At 43.3% G+C, this 14,746-nt stretch overlaps 1 protein-coding gene across 1 annotated transcript in view; it reads left to right on the top strand.

The window, feature by feature from the left end:
* The window catches only part of LOC105538388 (olfactory receptor 2Z1-like), a 37,578-nt gene extending 23,045 nt beyond the window's left edge, over positions 1–14,533 (top strand). The window contains 2 exon segments of the mRNA XM_011978234.1: positions 12,952–13,562; positions 14,458–14,533. Of these exon segments, the coding sequence (XP_011833624.1) occupies positions 12,952–13,562; positions 14,458–14,533 (687 nt within the window).
* Positions 14,534–14,746: the final 213 nt, after the last annotated feature.

Here is a 14,746-nt window from a genome sequence, read left to right as displayed (position 1 = left end):
CCGTGTTAGCCAGGATGGTCTCGATCTCTTGACCTCATGATCCACCCACCTCAGCCTCTCAAAGTGCTGGGATTACAGGTGTGAGCCACCGTGCCCAGCCTCTCTCTATGTTTTCTTCTAAAAGGTTTATCATTTTAGCTCTTATGTTTAGGTCATTGATCCATGTTGAGTCAATTTTTGTACATGAGGTAAAGGTTCAACTTCATTCCTTTGCAGACAGATACCCAGTTTTCTCCATGCCATTTGTTGTAAAGACTGTTCCTTTCCCATTGAATATTCTTTATATTCTTGTCAAGGATCAATTGACCATGGACACAATTGTACTGGACTCTCTATCCTATTCCATTGGTCTATAGATCTGTCATTATGGCAGTGCCACACACTGATTATTGCAGTTTTTTAGTAAGTTTTGACATCAGGAAATGAGAGATCTCCAACTTAGTCCTTTTTCAAGATTGTTTTGACTCCTTGGGGTCATTTGGAATCCCATATGGATTTTAGGTTAGGTTTTTATATTTCTGCAAAAAAAAAAAGTTACCATAGGGATTTTGATAGCAATTGCATTATTTTAATCTGAAATTTAGGTTTTTATCTGCAGGAAATAATGCTTCAGAAATCATCCCTAGGTATCCCTTTGTGTCATTCTCCCTTCTTGGAATCAGCCTTATTCATGATTGTTGTCAGGGAAAGTTCATAATAACAGAGTATCACACACGTTAAAGACAGCTTTGTGCCTCCATTTACAGTTACGGAAACAGGCTTAAAACAGTCATTGCCTTCTAGTGCCACCCATTAAGTAGGCAGCAATACTTGGGTGAACATGTATTTCTCTTGAGGCTCAGTCCTGAGGTGTTATGTTTCTTACCTGTAGGGAATGTGAGAATGCTGTACATTCTAACAGGGATTCTTCATTTCCAGAACATTCAGATATGGTGTTTTCCTCTATTAGGAGGAAGCTTCTGTTATTGAGAAAGCTTTTCTTCTCCTGCTCTGGCTCTGTGATGTGCCTGCTCCTGCTTCACGTTCTGCAATCAGTAAAGCTCCCTGGGGCCTTGCCAGATGCCAGCACCATGCTTGTGCATCCAGCAGCACCAAACTGTTTTCAGCGATAGACAAAGATGGACACAAACCCAGCATTTTTCCCTCATGGTTTAGAGCCTTGTGTCTGGTGGAAGCATTAAAAAAAAGTGTATATTTACTTATATAATTAACAATAATAGTTTGGATAGGATAAATGCTATTACAAATTTAAAAAGAAAGAAAAGTTTCTGTTTCTGATCCATAGGTTACATTTAAGAGGAGAATTGTAAAGAAGGCTAGGGCGGTGTCTCAGTCTGTTCAGCGTTGCTGTAAAGAAATAGTTGAGGCTGGGTAATTTATTGAGAACAGAGGTTTATTTAGCTCACAGTTCTGTAGGCTGCACAAAAAGCATGGTGCCAGCATCTGCTTCTGGTGAGGGCTTCACGATGCTTCCACTCATGGAGGAAGGCAAAGGAGAGCCAGCTGTGCAGAGATCACATGGCAAGGAAGGAAGCAAGAGAAAGAGAACGGAGAGGTGCTGGGCTTCTTTTAACAATCAGCTCTCATGGGAACTAATAGAGTGAAAACTCATTACCACGAGGATGGCACCAAGCCATTCATGAGGGATCCACTCGTGTGACCCACACACCTCCCATGAGGCCACCCCTCCAACACCGAGAATCATATTTCAACAGGAGGTTTGGAGGAGTCAAGCAAACCCTACCCAAACCATAGCAGGCGGTGTTTGAATTTGGTTTGTATTTCCAGTGAGGTAATGAGAGGGACCGTGGGCGTGGCAGATGGTGGTTATGTTTCAAGGAGACCAGGGAGAGCAGTAGCATGGGGAGTACTGAGATGACACCTCGTGTGTGTAGGGTGTGGCTCTGCCATGATGTCCTGGCCACCTTGCCTGTATCCACATAGGCCACATAACATCCTGGAGCTGAGTTTCGACTGAATTCCTTTTCATCGTCTGGGACATGAAAGCATGAAAGACCTACAGGGAGCTGCTTGGAGGCCTCACCTCACCTCACCTCGTCTCTCCTTGGAGGCCTCACCTCGCCTCACCTCCTGGAGGCCTCACCTCACCTTATCTCGTCTCTCCTTGGAGGCCTCACCTCACCTTACCTCGTCTCTCCTTGGAGGCCTCACCTCGCCTCACCTCGTCTCTCCTTGGAGGCCTCACCTCGCCTCACCTCGTCTCTCCTGGAGGCCTCACCTCACCTCACCTCGTCTCTCCTGGAAGGTGATAATTTCTTATCACCTTCTGAGTGCTGATGAGACCTAAGGCTTTCTATCTTACCCTCTTTACAGCATGGCTGCAGGCTGTAAAACTGCTTGTCTGCAGGATGGAGCTGGCTCCTCAGCAGAGAGGAGTGTCTGTTATTCATGTTGCGGTTCTCTGGCTTTTCTTGTTGCCTCTTCACCCTTGGAAGGACCACAGGGAGCCAACACCTTTGGCTCACCTTCTTGCTGTCTCTGTAGGTCATAAACTGAATTTTAAAAGGCCTGTTTCTTTAGTGGCTAAATCTTTTAGGCCTGGTCCTTTTCTGTCCCTGATAGCTAGAAAACACAGACCCGTAAGCATGTGAGCATGTGTGATGAGGGTCGCAGACTTATTCGGCATATTCCAGGATGCTAAACCTGGGAGTTCTCCTTACTTATTAAAAGAGGTAGCTTTTAACTTAAAACTCAGGATCCCTCAAGTAGGCCCAGAAAGAATAGAAATAGATTTCAGCAGGATTTTAGATCCACCTAGAGGGTTTAGGGATTCTCAAATCTTTTACACACATGACCTCTCTCTACCAAGGAAATGTGGTCTACTCTTCCCCCTTGAAGCTCCAGTTATACTCTCATAAAGACCTCGCTGCAGGGCAGGGGACTTGTTATACAGGAAAACTCTCAGAAATGTTTTCATTTCTTTCCCTCTCTGTAGGCAGGGATGTTTTGAATCTTGCTTATAAGAGATGTGCCGTTAAAGAATGTTTTAACAAAGCTTCCTGTGACACGCAGGGTTGCTCTCTTAGAGTCACGATGAAAGGATTTAGCGCAGTCTCACATTCAGAGGCCAACACAGAGTCACCCACCCAGACTCTCTTTCTCTTACTCTATGTGTGTGTATGTATCATTCAATCTTTGGTTCATAAGTTCTTGAAATTGTCCAATTCTATTGTTCATTCATCTTACATGTCTAGTTGGCCAGTGGTGAACACCTAGCATATGTTCCATATCAAGAAGCAATGTGTTTCATAATTTTTTGACCACATTACAGTAAGTGTATTTTACCTTGCAATCCAGCACATCGATGTGGATGAGTGTATCTTTCATTTATATACATATACATATATATGTGTCTGTATAGTATACATATATAGTGTATGTTTGTGCTTATATATTTGTTTTCATATATTTGTGTTTGTATATTTTATATATGGCAAAAATGAAAATTTTACATAACAAAATATAAATGTATACTCTTCTGTTATCTTCTTTTACTGAAAAAAAATGTTGATCTCAATGCATTCAATAGATTTCTCAGCCATCTACTGGGTCTTGACCTTGCATTTGAGAAATACTGCCATGTAGGTTAAATTGGGGAGAATATCAAAGAAAATTAAGAGGTTCACAGTCTAGTTGAGGAGAAAAGGCAAGACTTAGTAAACGTGACGTGCACTTCTGTGACTTTTCCACATGTTGCACATGAGGCTAGTTATGAAAATAGATGCACTTACTGAAGATAAGTAGTCAAAATGAACAAAAGAGAATAATATCTCCCCCCTATACCCAGCCTGCTATGGAGAGGAGAGATCAAAAGAGGTTAGCTTTGGGGAAGGCTCTGAGCACCCAGATAGGAGAGTGGGTCATCTTGCAACATGTTCCCCAGGGATACTCCTAGACCATAACGTCTTTCCTCTGCTTGTGTAAAATTGTGATTTTTTTTTTTTGAGACTGTAGTGATTGACTCTTCCACCCTCTGCAAACCCTTGTCAATATCAGTTATTGACCTAATTTATTGATAGCCACAGCACCTGCTTATGCTTTTCCTTTCCACCCAAAGTCCTACAGTGATTCTAGAAATCTGATTTAGGGTCCTTTTAAATGTTCCATCAAACATCTCAATTTAATCCCAAGTGATCTTTATAGTTCATTTCAGCTGTCCTCTTCTGTGGTCATGCTAAGAATTGTGTCATCACCAAGAATTATTTCCTTATGAAATCTTTACTTCAGACACCTCACCTATCTGTCCAAAGACATGGTGTTTTCAGAAACGTTCTCCCTCCCCACTGTTCCTGCTTCTTGTATTTACCTACTCAGTTTAGACCCCATAAGCCAATCCTTCCATTAGTTCTCTAGGTCATATCATAGACAACATTGACTGGTGGCCTGTAAGTTACACACATCTGGGAAAACTGCAACCCTGAATCAAACAACGTGCTAACCTTCCTACTGACTTCACCTGGATGCTGAGTTCCACTGGAGAAAAGCCACACAGATTTCTGGACTGGAGCATTAAATAGTCATAGCATGAAGCTTCAAATGGGAATCTAACATTGCTTCATGGGGCTTCTGGATTTTCTTAGCTTTCTCTCCCATTCTACAGGGGAGCTGTTTTGACCCATTGATACCCTACTTAAACCTTCAACTCCACCATCTCCCAACTCCCTGTAAAAGATGGTCCCGAGATTCCTACACCCTTGTATATACACCCTGCCAAATACCCTCCCCTTGAGTGCAGATGGCACCTTTGAATTGGATGTGGCAGTCAATACCTTGATTAGGTTTGTTATTTGAGCAAGGTGATTATGTGACACTTTATAAGACTTTATCATGGCAGAAAAGAGATTCTCCTGCTGTCTCTGAAGAAGTAGCTGCCATTTTTGAGAGGGCCACACAGGTAGGACATCAGCGTGGTCTCCAGGAGCCAAAAGCAACCCCTAACCATCAGTCAGCAAGAAAACAGAGGCCTCAGACCCAGCAAGAAACTGAATTCCGACAACGACCTGAATTAGCCTGGAAAAGAACCTAGAGCCTCAGATGAGTTTAAGGCCCTGGCCAACACCTGTATTTTACCCTGGTGAGTCCCTGAGCGGAGGACCCAGTTAACTCATGCTAAAATCCCAACCCATGGAGATTATGAGATAATAAGCGTGTGTTGCTTTAAGCCAATAATTTTTTGGCAACTTTTACACATTAATAGAAAACTAGTACAGAAGACATACCTTCTGCTTTACAGAATGTAGTATACAGAAACAGGAATCTCTTTTACTTTTTCTCACTAAACTTTCAACTTCAGTCTCTTGGTTTTCCTCCCCTAACCCCATACTCCTGCTAATAATAAAAGGCATGTTTCTTTCTCATAGGTTTTCTCAGACAAATATTTAAACATAACACCATTTTTTGCACTTCAACACAAAACTACTTCAATCCCATTTTTTTCATGCAGCTTTTTCCTTTTCTCCAAGATACAGCCAAGATTGCTAAATTTCGGCAGTATAGAGTCAACATCTTCCCCATCGTGAAACGTGTATAAAGTTAAAGAATTTGTTTGGTATATACTGAGATAAGGTTTGGGGCTGTTCACAGATACAGACAACTAGTTTGGGTGCTCCACACACTCCATGGCAGTGGTTCTCAATGTGTGTTCCCTGGACCAGAAACATCAGGGTCACCTGGAAACTTGCTAAAAATGCAGGCTCTGTGGACCCAACCCAGAACTACTGAGTAAAACTCTGGGAGCAGGGCCCGATAATTCATGTTTAAGAAGCCCTTCATGGGATTCTGATGTACACTTAAGTTTGAGAATCAGCACTGAGGTGAGGAGAAAGGTCAGTATCTCCTCTCATCCATACTTCATTCTCAGCGAGATAAATGGATTGAGAAGCACTGGTTTACCTACATTAACAGCCTCTACTTCCTCGACTAGCTTGCAGTTTTTAACACACAACATTTAAGTATTGGCAGCACTGGACCAGTGAAATTACTACTACCAAGATCCACGGGAGGCAAGTTGCTTCCAAGTTGGGCACATTTTTTAGGTCCTCAATGTTTTTTGAATAAAGGATTAACCTTTTTCAATTAAGTGCCTAAGAGAATCTCAGATGGGACAAAAAGCAAAAAAGAATAAGGGCAAGAGGGCTGGAGAGGTGAACTCACAGTGGACTACCCATCTACCTATGAAGAAAACCAGGGAACAGTCTCCCTTCTCAGAAGGCCATAGATCACCTGATGAGTTGTCTGACTTGCCAATAGAGATGTTCACTCACCATTCTTGGTCCTGTTTTAAACGAATTAAATATCCTCAGATGGAATAGTGTACATGCTACCTGTAATACAATGAGAATCATTCAATGTGATTGTTCTTGGTTTGAATAGAACTACGATATTTAAGGCATTTGTTATTATCAGAAAGGGTCCAACAGAAGTGTGCTCAGAGGCTGTGGGGCACTTCAGGAGGAACATGGCAGTTGGAAAGCTAATTTGATGTCCATCGGCCACAGATCACCAGGACACATTGGGAGCCAACAGAGATACGTTTATTTATTGCTTCCTGCAACAAGGAAGACAGCCGCCATAAGGAACCACGGGAAGTCTCGAAAAGGATGAACTAAGGACAGAGTATTAATAGTTTGAGGGCTGGAGTTAGTCATAGGATAGTGCTGCCTGAGATTGGTCAGAGCTTGTAAACCAGAGAATTGCTAAAACAGTAAATGGTCATATGTTTAGAACATCTGAATACAGAGACTCTTCAATCTGTTTATCTGGTATGCTATCTGGAAACATATGGGTCTGAACTAAGTGATGTTAAAAGACTGGGCCTGGATAGTCTCCGATGGACGTAATGTTTTGGTACAGTGTATCCGCTTTGCAAGTCATAGCACAGTCCATTTTGACAATCTGTGGGTTTCATTTCAATTCATATTTTCCCCCTAATATCCTAATGCTTGAGTTCAAGCATCACCTATGTCTTGAAGAACCGTACCCAGAGTGCAGTGTATTACCTGGGTTTTCTCAGTTAAAGCCAAGATTATGAGACTATGAAATGGTGAGGAATAGGGAACATAGACACTAAAATCTTATTTAGGGTTAATCTCAGATTTATTGGGGAGTTGGAAAGAAGTAAGGACAATCACAGGTCAAGAGAAGACACATCCAGTGAGATAAATGGCGCCAACCATCATACTCTTCAACCAGAGTCAATGTGATGCTCAGACTTCAAGCTGGGATGAAGGCATGATCCCTGGTCTCCTCCTATGGGGATGAATCCAGCAGGGACGTGGAAGCTGGGGTGACACTGACCCTCCTGTGGCCCCACTGCCCCAACTGTGGCCTTCTAGTCTCCATAAATTATTTAATCCCAGTCTCTCCAGGTGATGTTTGTATTTCCACTTTTTATTGATTACCTACGGAATTTCTACCCACAAACTGCCAATGTAGAGCAGAGCTGCCCGATACGGCAACTATTAGCCACATGTGGCTAGTGCGACTGAGGAGCTGGACTTTTAATTTAACTTTATTTTAATTAATTTAATTTTTAAAATCGATGCTTGAGTCAGTTATTGGAAGACTTTTTAATATGTTTGGAACAAGTTGGGCATGTTATTCCCCTTTTTCAACTATACACTTTGTGAAATCAAAATACAGATCTGGGATTTTCAATGAAAACTTAATATCCAAATCAAGATGTGCCAAAAGTATAAAATATATTCTCTTTTTTGTTGTTTTTGAGGCAGAATAAAATATATTCTCAATGTTGAGGACTTGGCACAAAACAAGAGCAAGAAAATGTAAACTATTTCATTAATATTTTCTATTTGATTACATATTGAAATGGTAATATTTTAGGTTTATAGGGTAAAATAAAATATATTACCAAAGTTAATTTCACCTGTTTCTTTTTACTTTTCATAATGAGACTACCAAAGAAATAAAAAATACAAATTTGGCTTACATCGAATTTCTATTGGACAGCACTGGTCTAGATTATCGATAGTCCAGTAAGATATTTACCTTAAATATTTTATATTTTCTTCCTTGTAAAGTGGTACACTATTTTTTTGCTTATCAGTTTATTTATCCTCATTTTTATTTTCTTTTTAAACAAAGTTTAAAACTCTCCTTTCTTTCTAGAGGGAGGAAACAAAGGGATCTCAGAGTTCAAATCATTACTGATGTTACCAGATATTAGTGTGTGTTAGTCCTTAGGTCTCTACACAAATATTCTTCTCCTTCAAGGCACACGGTAGGATCACTCTGCCCCATCCCTTTGAAGTTAGGCATAGTCAGCACAGCTGTTTCAACCACTCAGTGGAATGTGACCTGAGGAACACTGAATCACCAGTACATGATTTGCCACATCCTCTTCCCCGATACGATGGCAAGGGAAGCTCTTGTTGAGATTAGAGCTTCTAGCAGCCTTGGTTTCTGATTGGACCAGAGCTTCTGCCACCTTCTGGCAACAGAGAGAATGAGGTTTGTTACTACAACAAACCCAGACTCGTCCTGCCTGATGCATACTCTATCATTGGTAATCGAAGCCAGGAGCCACCTAGATCACCCAGACATTTACAAACATGTGTTGCTATATAGTAATTGTTAGTTTACTAATAAATCTCTCTCTCACACTGGACTGTTTGAGGGCGGAAACTGTGTGCTTTTCATTTCTGCACTCTGCCAGAGGATTTGACACATAGTAAGACGTTAACAAATACTTGGAGACTGAATAGAATAAGTGAATGAGTGTGTGCATCTCATAGCAGGTGGCTGTGTCTTTTGGGCAGAGAAGTCTCTCAGAAGGGAATAGAGGAAGAGGAGTAAAAAGATTGCTGAGCTAACTTGGAGCTCAAATGAGGGTAACAAGCATAAATTTGTTGTAGCATGTAGCTACACGGGTGAGATATTTTTTTCCCTGCTTGCTTGCATGATTTTTGTCTGTTTTATTTTGTCAATTCTGTTTGAATGTCTGTATGGCTCCAGAGTCAAATGTTTTCAAGTCATTTGACAGGAGAAGAACACTAAAGCAGCAAGGGTACACGGGATAGTAACTGGAGTCTAGACCAGATCAGCAATCATTGGAGACAATAAAAGGACTACTCAGTGAAAGGACAGGCGCGGTGGCTCACGCCTGTAATCCCAGCACTTTGGGAGGATCACGAGGTCACAAGATCGAGACCATCCTGGCTAACACGGTGAAACCCCATTTCTACCAAAAAAAAAAAAAAACACAAAAAAATTAGCCTGGCATGGTGGTGGGCGCCTGTAGTCCCAGCTACTCAGGAGGCTGAGGCAGGAGAATGGTGTGAACCCGGGAGGCAGAGCTTGCAGTGAGCCGAGATTGCTCCACTGCACTCCAGCCTGGGCGACAGAGCAAGACTCTGTCTCAAAAAAAAAAAGAAAAAAAAAAAGGACTACTCAGTGGAAGTTATAAAAAGGTTCAAACAAGTTGAGTTATTGATGAAGCTTTAAATATGAGCTCTAATCGAGTTTAAAATCTTTCCTGACATTGGTCAAGCTGGGAGAACAGATACCATATAACTCTCCTTGCAGAGTTAACAGAAACAGTGTTTCTCCCAAGAGCAGCCTTGAGTTGTAAAATGTCTTAATTGTCCCCTTCTTTGACTACTGCTTTCTTACTCACTGTGAACCTGCCTAGAGAATCAGACACGTTGTCAGAAAAGCAGCCTTGCTTTCCAACCCAGGAGCAGAGGTACAGACAAGGAGTTCCCAGGAACATTTGTGTCTAAACTTTTTCACTAGGAAACTGTACCTGACAGTTCACACTCGACATGGTTTTATTTGCATACATCTGTGCTTTGCTTTGAGTTTCATTTAAGTTTCTCCTGAGAAGAGTAGGAGAATCTATGATTTACCTTTCCCCTAAATCTTCTAAGTCCTTGGTGTGATGCCCCACAGTTCCACAAAATGAGAAATTTTGATATATCAAACTACAGATTTGTCCTTGATGGCCTTTAGTTGCCTAGGCTAACACAGGGTTTCTCAGCCTCAGCACAATTGACATTTTATGCTAAATAATTCTTTGTTGTGGTTGAGGGAAGGTTGCATTGTAAGACGTTTAGCGGCATTGCTGGCCTTTACCCACTAGTCGTCAGTAGCACACCACTTCCTCTTCCAGTGTGATAACCAGAAATGCCTCAATATATTGCCAAATGTAGCCCAGAGTACAATATCATCTCCTGTTGAGAATCACTGGGTTAGGGCATGCATTCTCAATGGGGACAATATCATCCCTAAAAGGGCAAAAATTGGAGTTTTTTGGCAGGGAGAGGTAGGGAGAAATCTTAGGTATTACAATGGTTTGTGGTCCTCTGAGAGATCACAATGTACAAACAAATAAACAGTTTATCAGCAGTGTTACAATTTAATGGAGGAGAGGTCAACTGGGAAAAGAATATATTTTAAAAACTTCTCTGGGAGAATTGATGAAAAACAGTTGAGACATCATAGACTATAACAGGCTGCCATGGGAGTAGGGGTTAGGAATGTTGGAGACAACTGGATTGGGAGTTAGAGCCTGAGTAATGTCATATTCAGTTCCAGGACAGGTGTTCAGAGATTTAGAAATTGCACTGTGTGTATGGCAATTCCTCAAGGATCTAGAACTAGAAGTACCACATGACCCAGCCATCCCATTACTGGGTATGTACCCAAAGGATTATAAATCATGCTGCTATAAAGACACATGCACACGTATGTTTATTGCGGCACTATTCACAATAGCAAAGACTTGGAAGCAACCCAAATGTCCATCAGTGACAGACTGGATTAAGAAAATGTGGCACATATACACCATGGAATACTATGCAGCCATAAAAAAGGATGAGTTCGTGTCTTTTGTAGGGACATGGATGCAGTTGGAGACCATCATTCTCAGCAAACTATCACAAGAACAGAAAACCAAACACTGCATGTTCTCACTCATAGGTGGGAATTGAACAATGAGATCACTTGGACACAGGAAGGGGAACATCACACACCGGGGCCTATTGTGGGGAGGGGGGAGGGATAGCATTAAGAGATATACCTAATGTAAATGGCGAGTTAATGGGTGCAGCACACCAACATGGCACAAGTATACATATGTAACAAACCTGCACGTTGTGCACATGTACCCTAGAACTTAAAGTATAATAAAAAAAAAAGAAAAAAGAAAAGAAATTTCACTGTGTGACTGTGTGGAAGTGGAATGCGGCTAAAGGGCAGAAGAGAGCAACTCAAGATGATTTATAGTTTAAATTAACTAAAATCAAATAGAATTTAAAATTCCATTTATCAGCCTTACTGGCCACATTTCAAGTGTACAGTCACCTCAAGAGCCAAATGTGTTACTTCTATTAATTTTCTAGGGCTGATGTAACAAATTACCACAGACTAAGTGGCCGAAAAAAACAGAAATTTATTTTCACAAAGTTATGGAAGCCAGAATTCTGAAATCAGTTGTTGGCAGGGTCACGCTTCTGCCAGAGACTTGGGGAGACTCCGTTCCTTGCCTCTTCCCACTGCTAGTGTCTGTCAGCATTCCTTGGCTTGTGGGTCTCATCACTCCAATCTCTGTCTCCATGGTCACATGGCCTCTGTTTCTCTGTGTCTTCTCCTCGGTCTCAAAAACACTTCCTCTGCTTCTCTTATAAAGATAAATGTGATTGCATTTAGGGTCCCACCTATATAATCCAGGATAAGTTCTCCCTCAAGATTCTTAACTTATTCACACATTTTTCCATATAAAGTAATATTCACAAGTTCTGGGGATTCGAATGTGGACAAATATGTGGGGCCACCATTCGACCCACCACAGTACTTACTGTATTAGCATAGATATAGAGCATTTTCATCATTGCAGCAAGTTCTGTTGCAAAGTGCTTTAGGGGATGTTTATCAATCACGGGTCAAAACACTGGATGAATGGTCAAAGCAACTTAGTGGCTGGTGAATCTGCCACAAAGAATGAAGGTTGTGATGTAAATGTTAAACGAGTAGGTTTTTCCTTTAAATTATTGTTTATTGCGTAAAAAAACGCATTCCATAACATTTACCATCTTAATCATTTTTAAGTGTGCTGTGCTACCAACTACATGCACCTTGTTGTGCTACAGATCCCTGGAACTTTTTCATCTTGCAAAACTGAACCTCTACACCCACTGAACAATAACTGCCCTTCACCTTCCCCAGCTCCTGGAAGTCACCATTCTACTTTCTGTTTTTAAGAGTTTGCCTACTTTAGATACCTATGTAAATGGAATCATGCAGTAATTGTCTTTTTGTGACTGGCTTATTTCACTTAGCATAATGTGCTCAAGATGCCTTCATGTTGTAGCTTGTCACAAGATCTCCTTTTTAAGGCTAAGGTAGGTGTCACATCATCATAGGTAGATGGCACATTTTCTTTATCCATTCATCCATTGATGGACATTTAGGTTGTTTCCACAAAGAATTAGAGCTTCTGCAGCTGCCGGAAAAGCAAGCCATCAAAACAGCAGTTGGGTAACAGGAAAAATTCTAACACTCTTTTGCTTACAGGGAGAAGGGAATCTTCTACCTAAGTGTGTGTTCATTCAACACACACTAACAATGCATTTATGTCCCAGGCACAGTGCTAAGGACTGGAAGTATGCGGATCATGCATATATACACAGTCCCTGTCCTTTCAAAGTGTTCAGTCTCAAGGAGGTGTGGGTGTGTTAGAAAATCTTCAGAGGTGCCAGAATTGCACTAGATGCGTTGACGACTTGGAGGGTATTGGTAGGGTAGGATGTTCCTGGTCAGAGGATTAAATATATAGGTACCCTTTCCTCAAAAACGCTTAGACTAGGTAGGGAAGAGGGTCAGCCACAGTAGCATGTCTTTAATTCGGGGGGTGAGAACCAAAGAACTGGAAAAACAGACATTCCAGCTCCTCCAAGTTTTCCCCATCCTCAGAACTGTGGAAATAGCCCACCAGGCTTTCTCCAGTCACGTGAGCCGGGAGCCACCGGGATCTCATTGGCCAAGCCTCCCAGAGGGCGGGAAGAGCGGGAAGAGCGGGAAGTGAGGACCAATGGGGCAGGCCAAAGCGACGGCAGAGGCCAGCGCATGCGCAGTGCCGTCCGGCCTAGCCCATCCGGGCCGCCCGGCGTCAGGTACCTGTTCACCAAGTCACCTCGCCCAGAGGCCGCAGCTGCCCGTGCAGCGCCTCCCGCCGGCCCCCAGCGCCTGTGGAAAGGAGCGGACAGGCCAGAGGCTCCCTGGGCCGACGAGTCTCGGCTAGGCCGTGCTTCCGAGTCCCAGGCGCCTCCAGAGGCCGAGTTCCCAGCGCGGCCCACCCAGCAGCCGGGGCTCTGTGAGGGGCGCTCGCACCCGGCGGCGGAAAGGCCATTGGCGTGGCGGGAGGCGGCCCGCGGCCTGGGCGTGTCCCCTGCGGGGAACGGAGCTCACTGGCTGCTCCCTTCCCGAGAGAGCGACGGGGCCGGCCGCAGCCTCAGCCATGCGCCCCTCGGCCGCAGGCCGGCTCCTCTTGGCCTGCAGCCTCGCTTTCATGCCCTTCTTCACAGGTGAGCGGGTGGCTTGGGGTCGTCCCGCATTTCCGCAGCATCCGTCTCTGCGTTCCTGTATTCTCCACTCTTTTCCAGCCTGCATTCCCCCATTTCCACCCTCATTCCTGCATTCCCAACTGCATCCCCCAGCATCGCCACTTTCTCCCCATCGTTCCCACCTGCGTTTCCGCGTTCCCACATCCCTGCTCTAATTCCCACCCGCGTTTCCGAATCCCCGCCTGCTTTCTCTACCCCAGTCCGACCTTTATTCCGGCATTTCTGCCTTCATTCTCGCATTCCCAGCCGCATTCCCGTTTACATTCTGCAAACCTCCCATCACCTTTGTTTGTTGGGCAGTGTACTCAGCACGGCACAAGGAAAGAGCAGGCACGGGTCCTGCCCTCACAGTGCTTAACAGTCTACAGAACAGTGCTGGGGACACAGTCCTGAGTGTTGCCTCCTGACCAGCCACTTACCGACTGCCTGGCCTCAGGAAAGCAGCTGAGCTTCTCTGTTCTTAGCTATCCTTATTAGAGCACTAAGAATGTTGGTTCCTGCCTATTAGAGTTGTAAGGAATATGTGAGCTAGTAAAGGGCTGACACAATGCCTGGCATTTAATAAGCTCTCATTAAAGAGAGCTTTAATGTCTGTCTGTCTTTCTCCAGAGACCACTTCATGTTGGGAGAATGGAGGGGAGAGAAAGTATTCACCAGGGAAACGTGAATCATTAACCCTCATGCAAGTAGTTCTACTTCCCCGATTTCCCTGAAGGTTATAGGGTGCTGTGTGAACAGCCTCTAACTGTCCCTGGTTGTTCACAGAAGTAAGAAAGATGTTCTGGGTCTGCTTATTGGGAAGAGTCATTCAGTTAGTGCCACATAATCATTTTAACATTTCTCCCATTGCTGCCAGGGCATCCTGCATCCCCTCCCAAGCCAGCTTTTCACATCGTCTGGGTAGTGGACTAATTCGCGTTCAGCAGCACTGACTGTTCTGGCCACCTCCTTGCACCTTTCCTGGTTGCCTCAGCCTCTCAAAGTTCTCGTCTTTCCTTTGATGAGAAAGAGGAGGGCAGACTGAAAATAGACTCACCACCCACCTGTCCTTTCCCCCGCCCCATACTGGTGGACCAGCATCACAGTAAAAATAGCTATCACTTAGTAAGAATTCATTATGAGCCAACTTAGGACTTTTGATAAGA

This window comes from Mandrillus leucophaeus, unplaced genomic scaffold (assembly GCF_000951045.1).
Source record: "Mandrillus leucophaeus isolate KB7577 unplaced genomic scaffold, Mleu.le_1.0 Scaffold1031, whole genome shotgun sequence".
Taxonomy (NCBI): domain Eukaryota; kingdom Metazoa; phylum Chordata; class Mammalia; order Primates; family Cercopithecidae; genus Mandrillus; species Mandrillus leucophaeus.
This window is presented reverse-complemented; position numbering and strand designations above follow the sequence as displayed.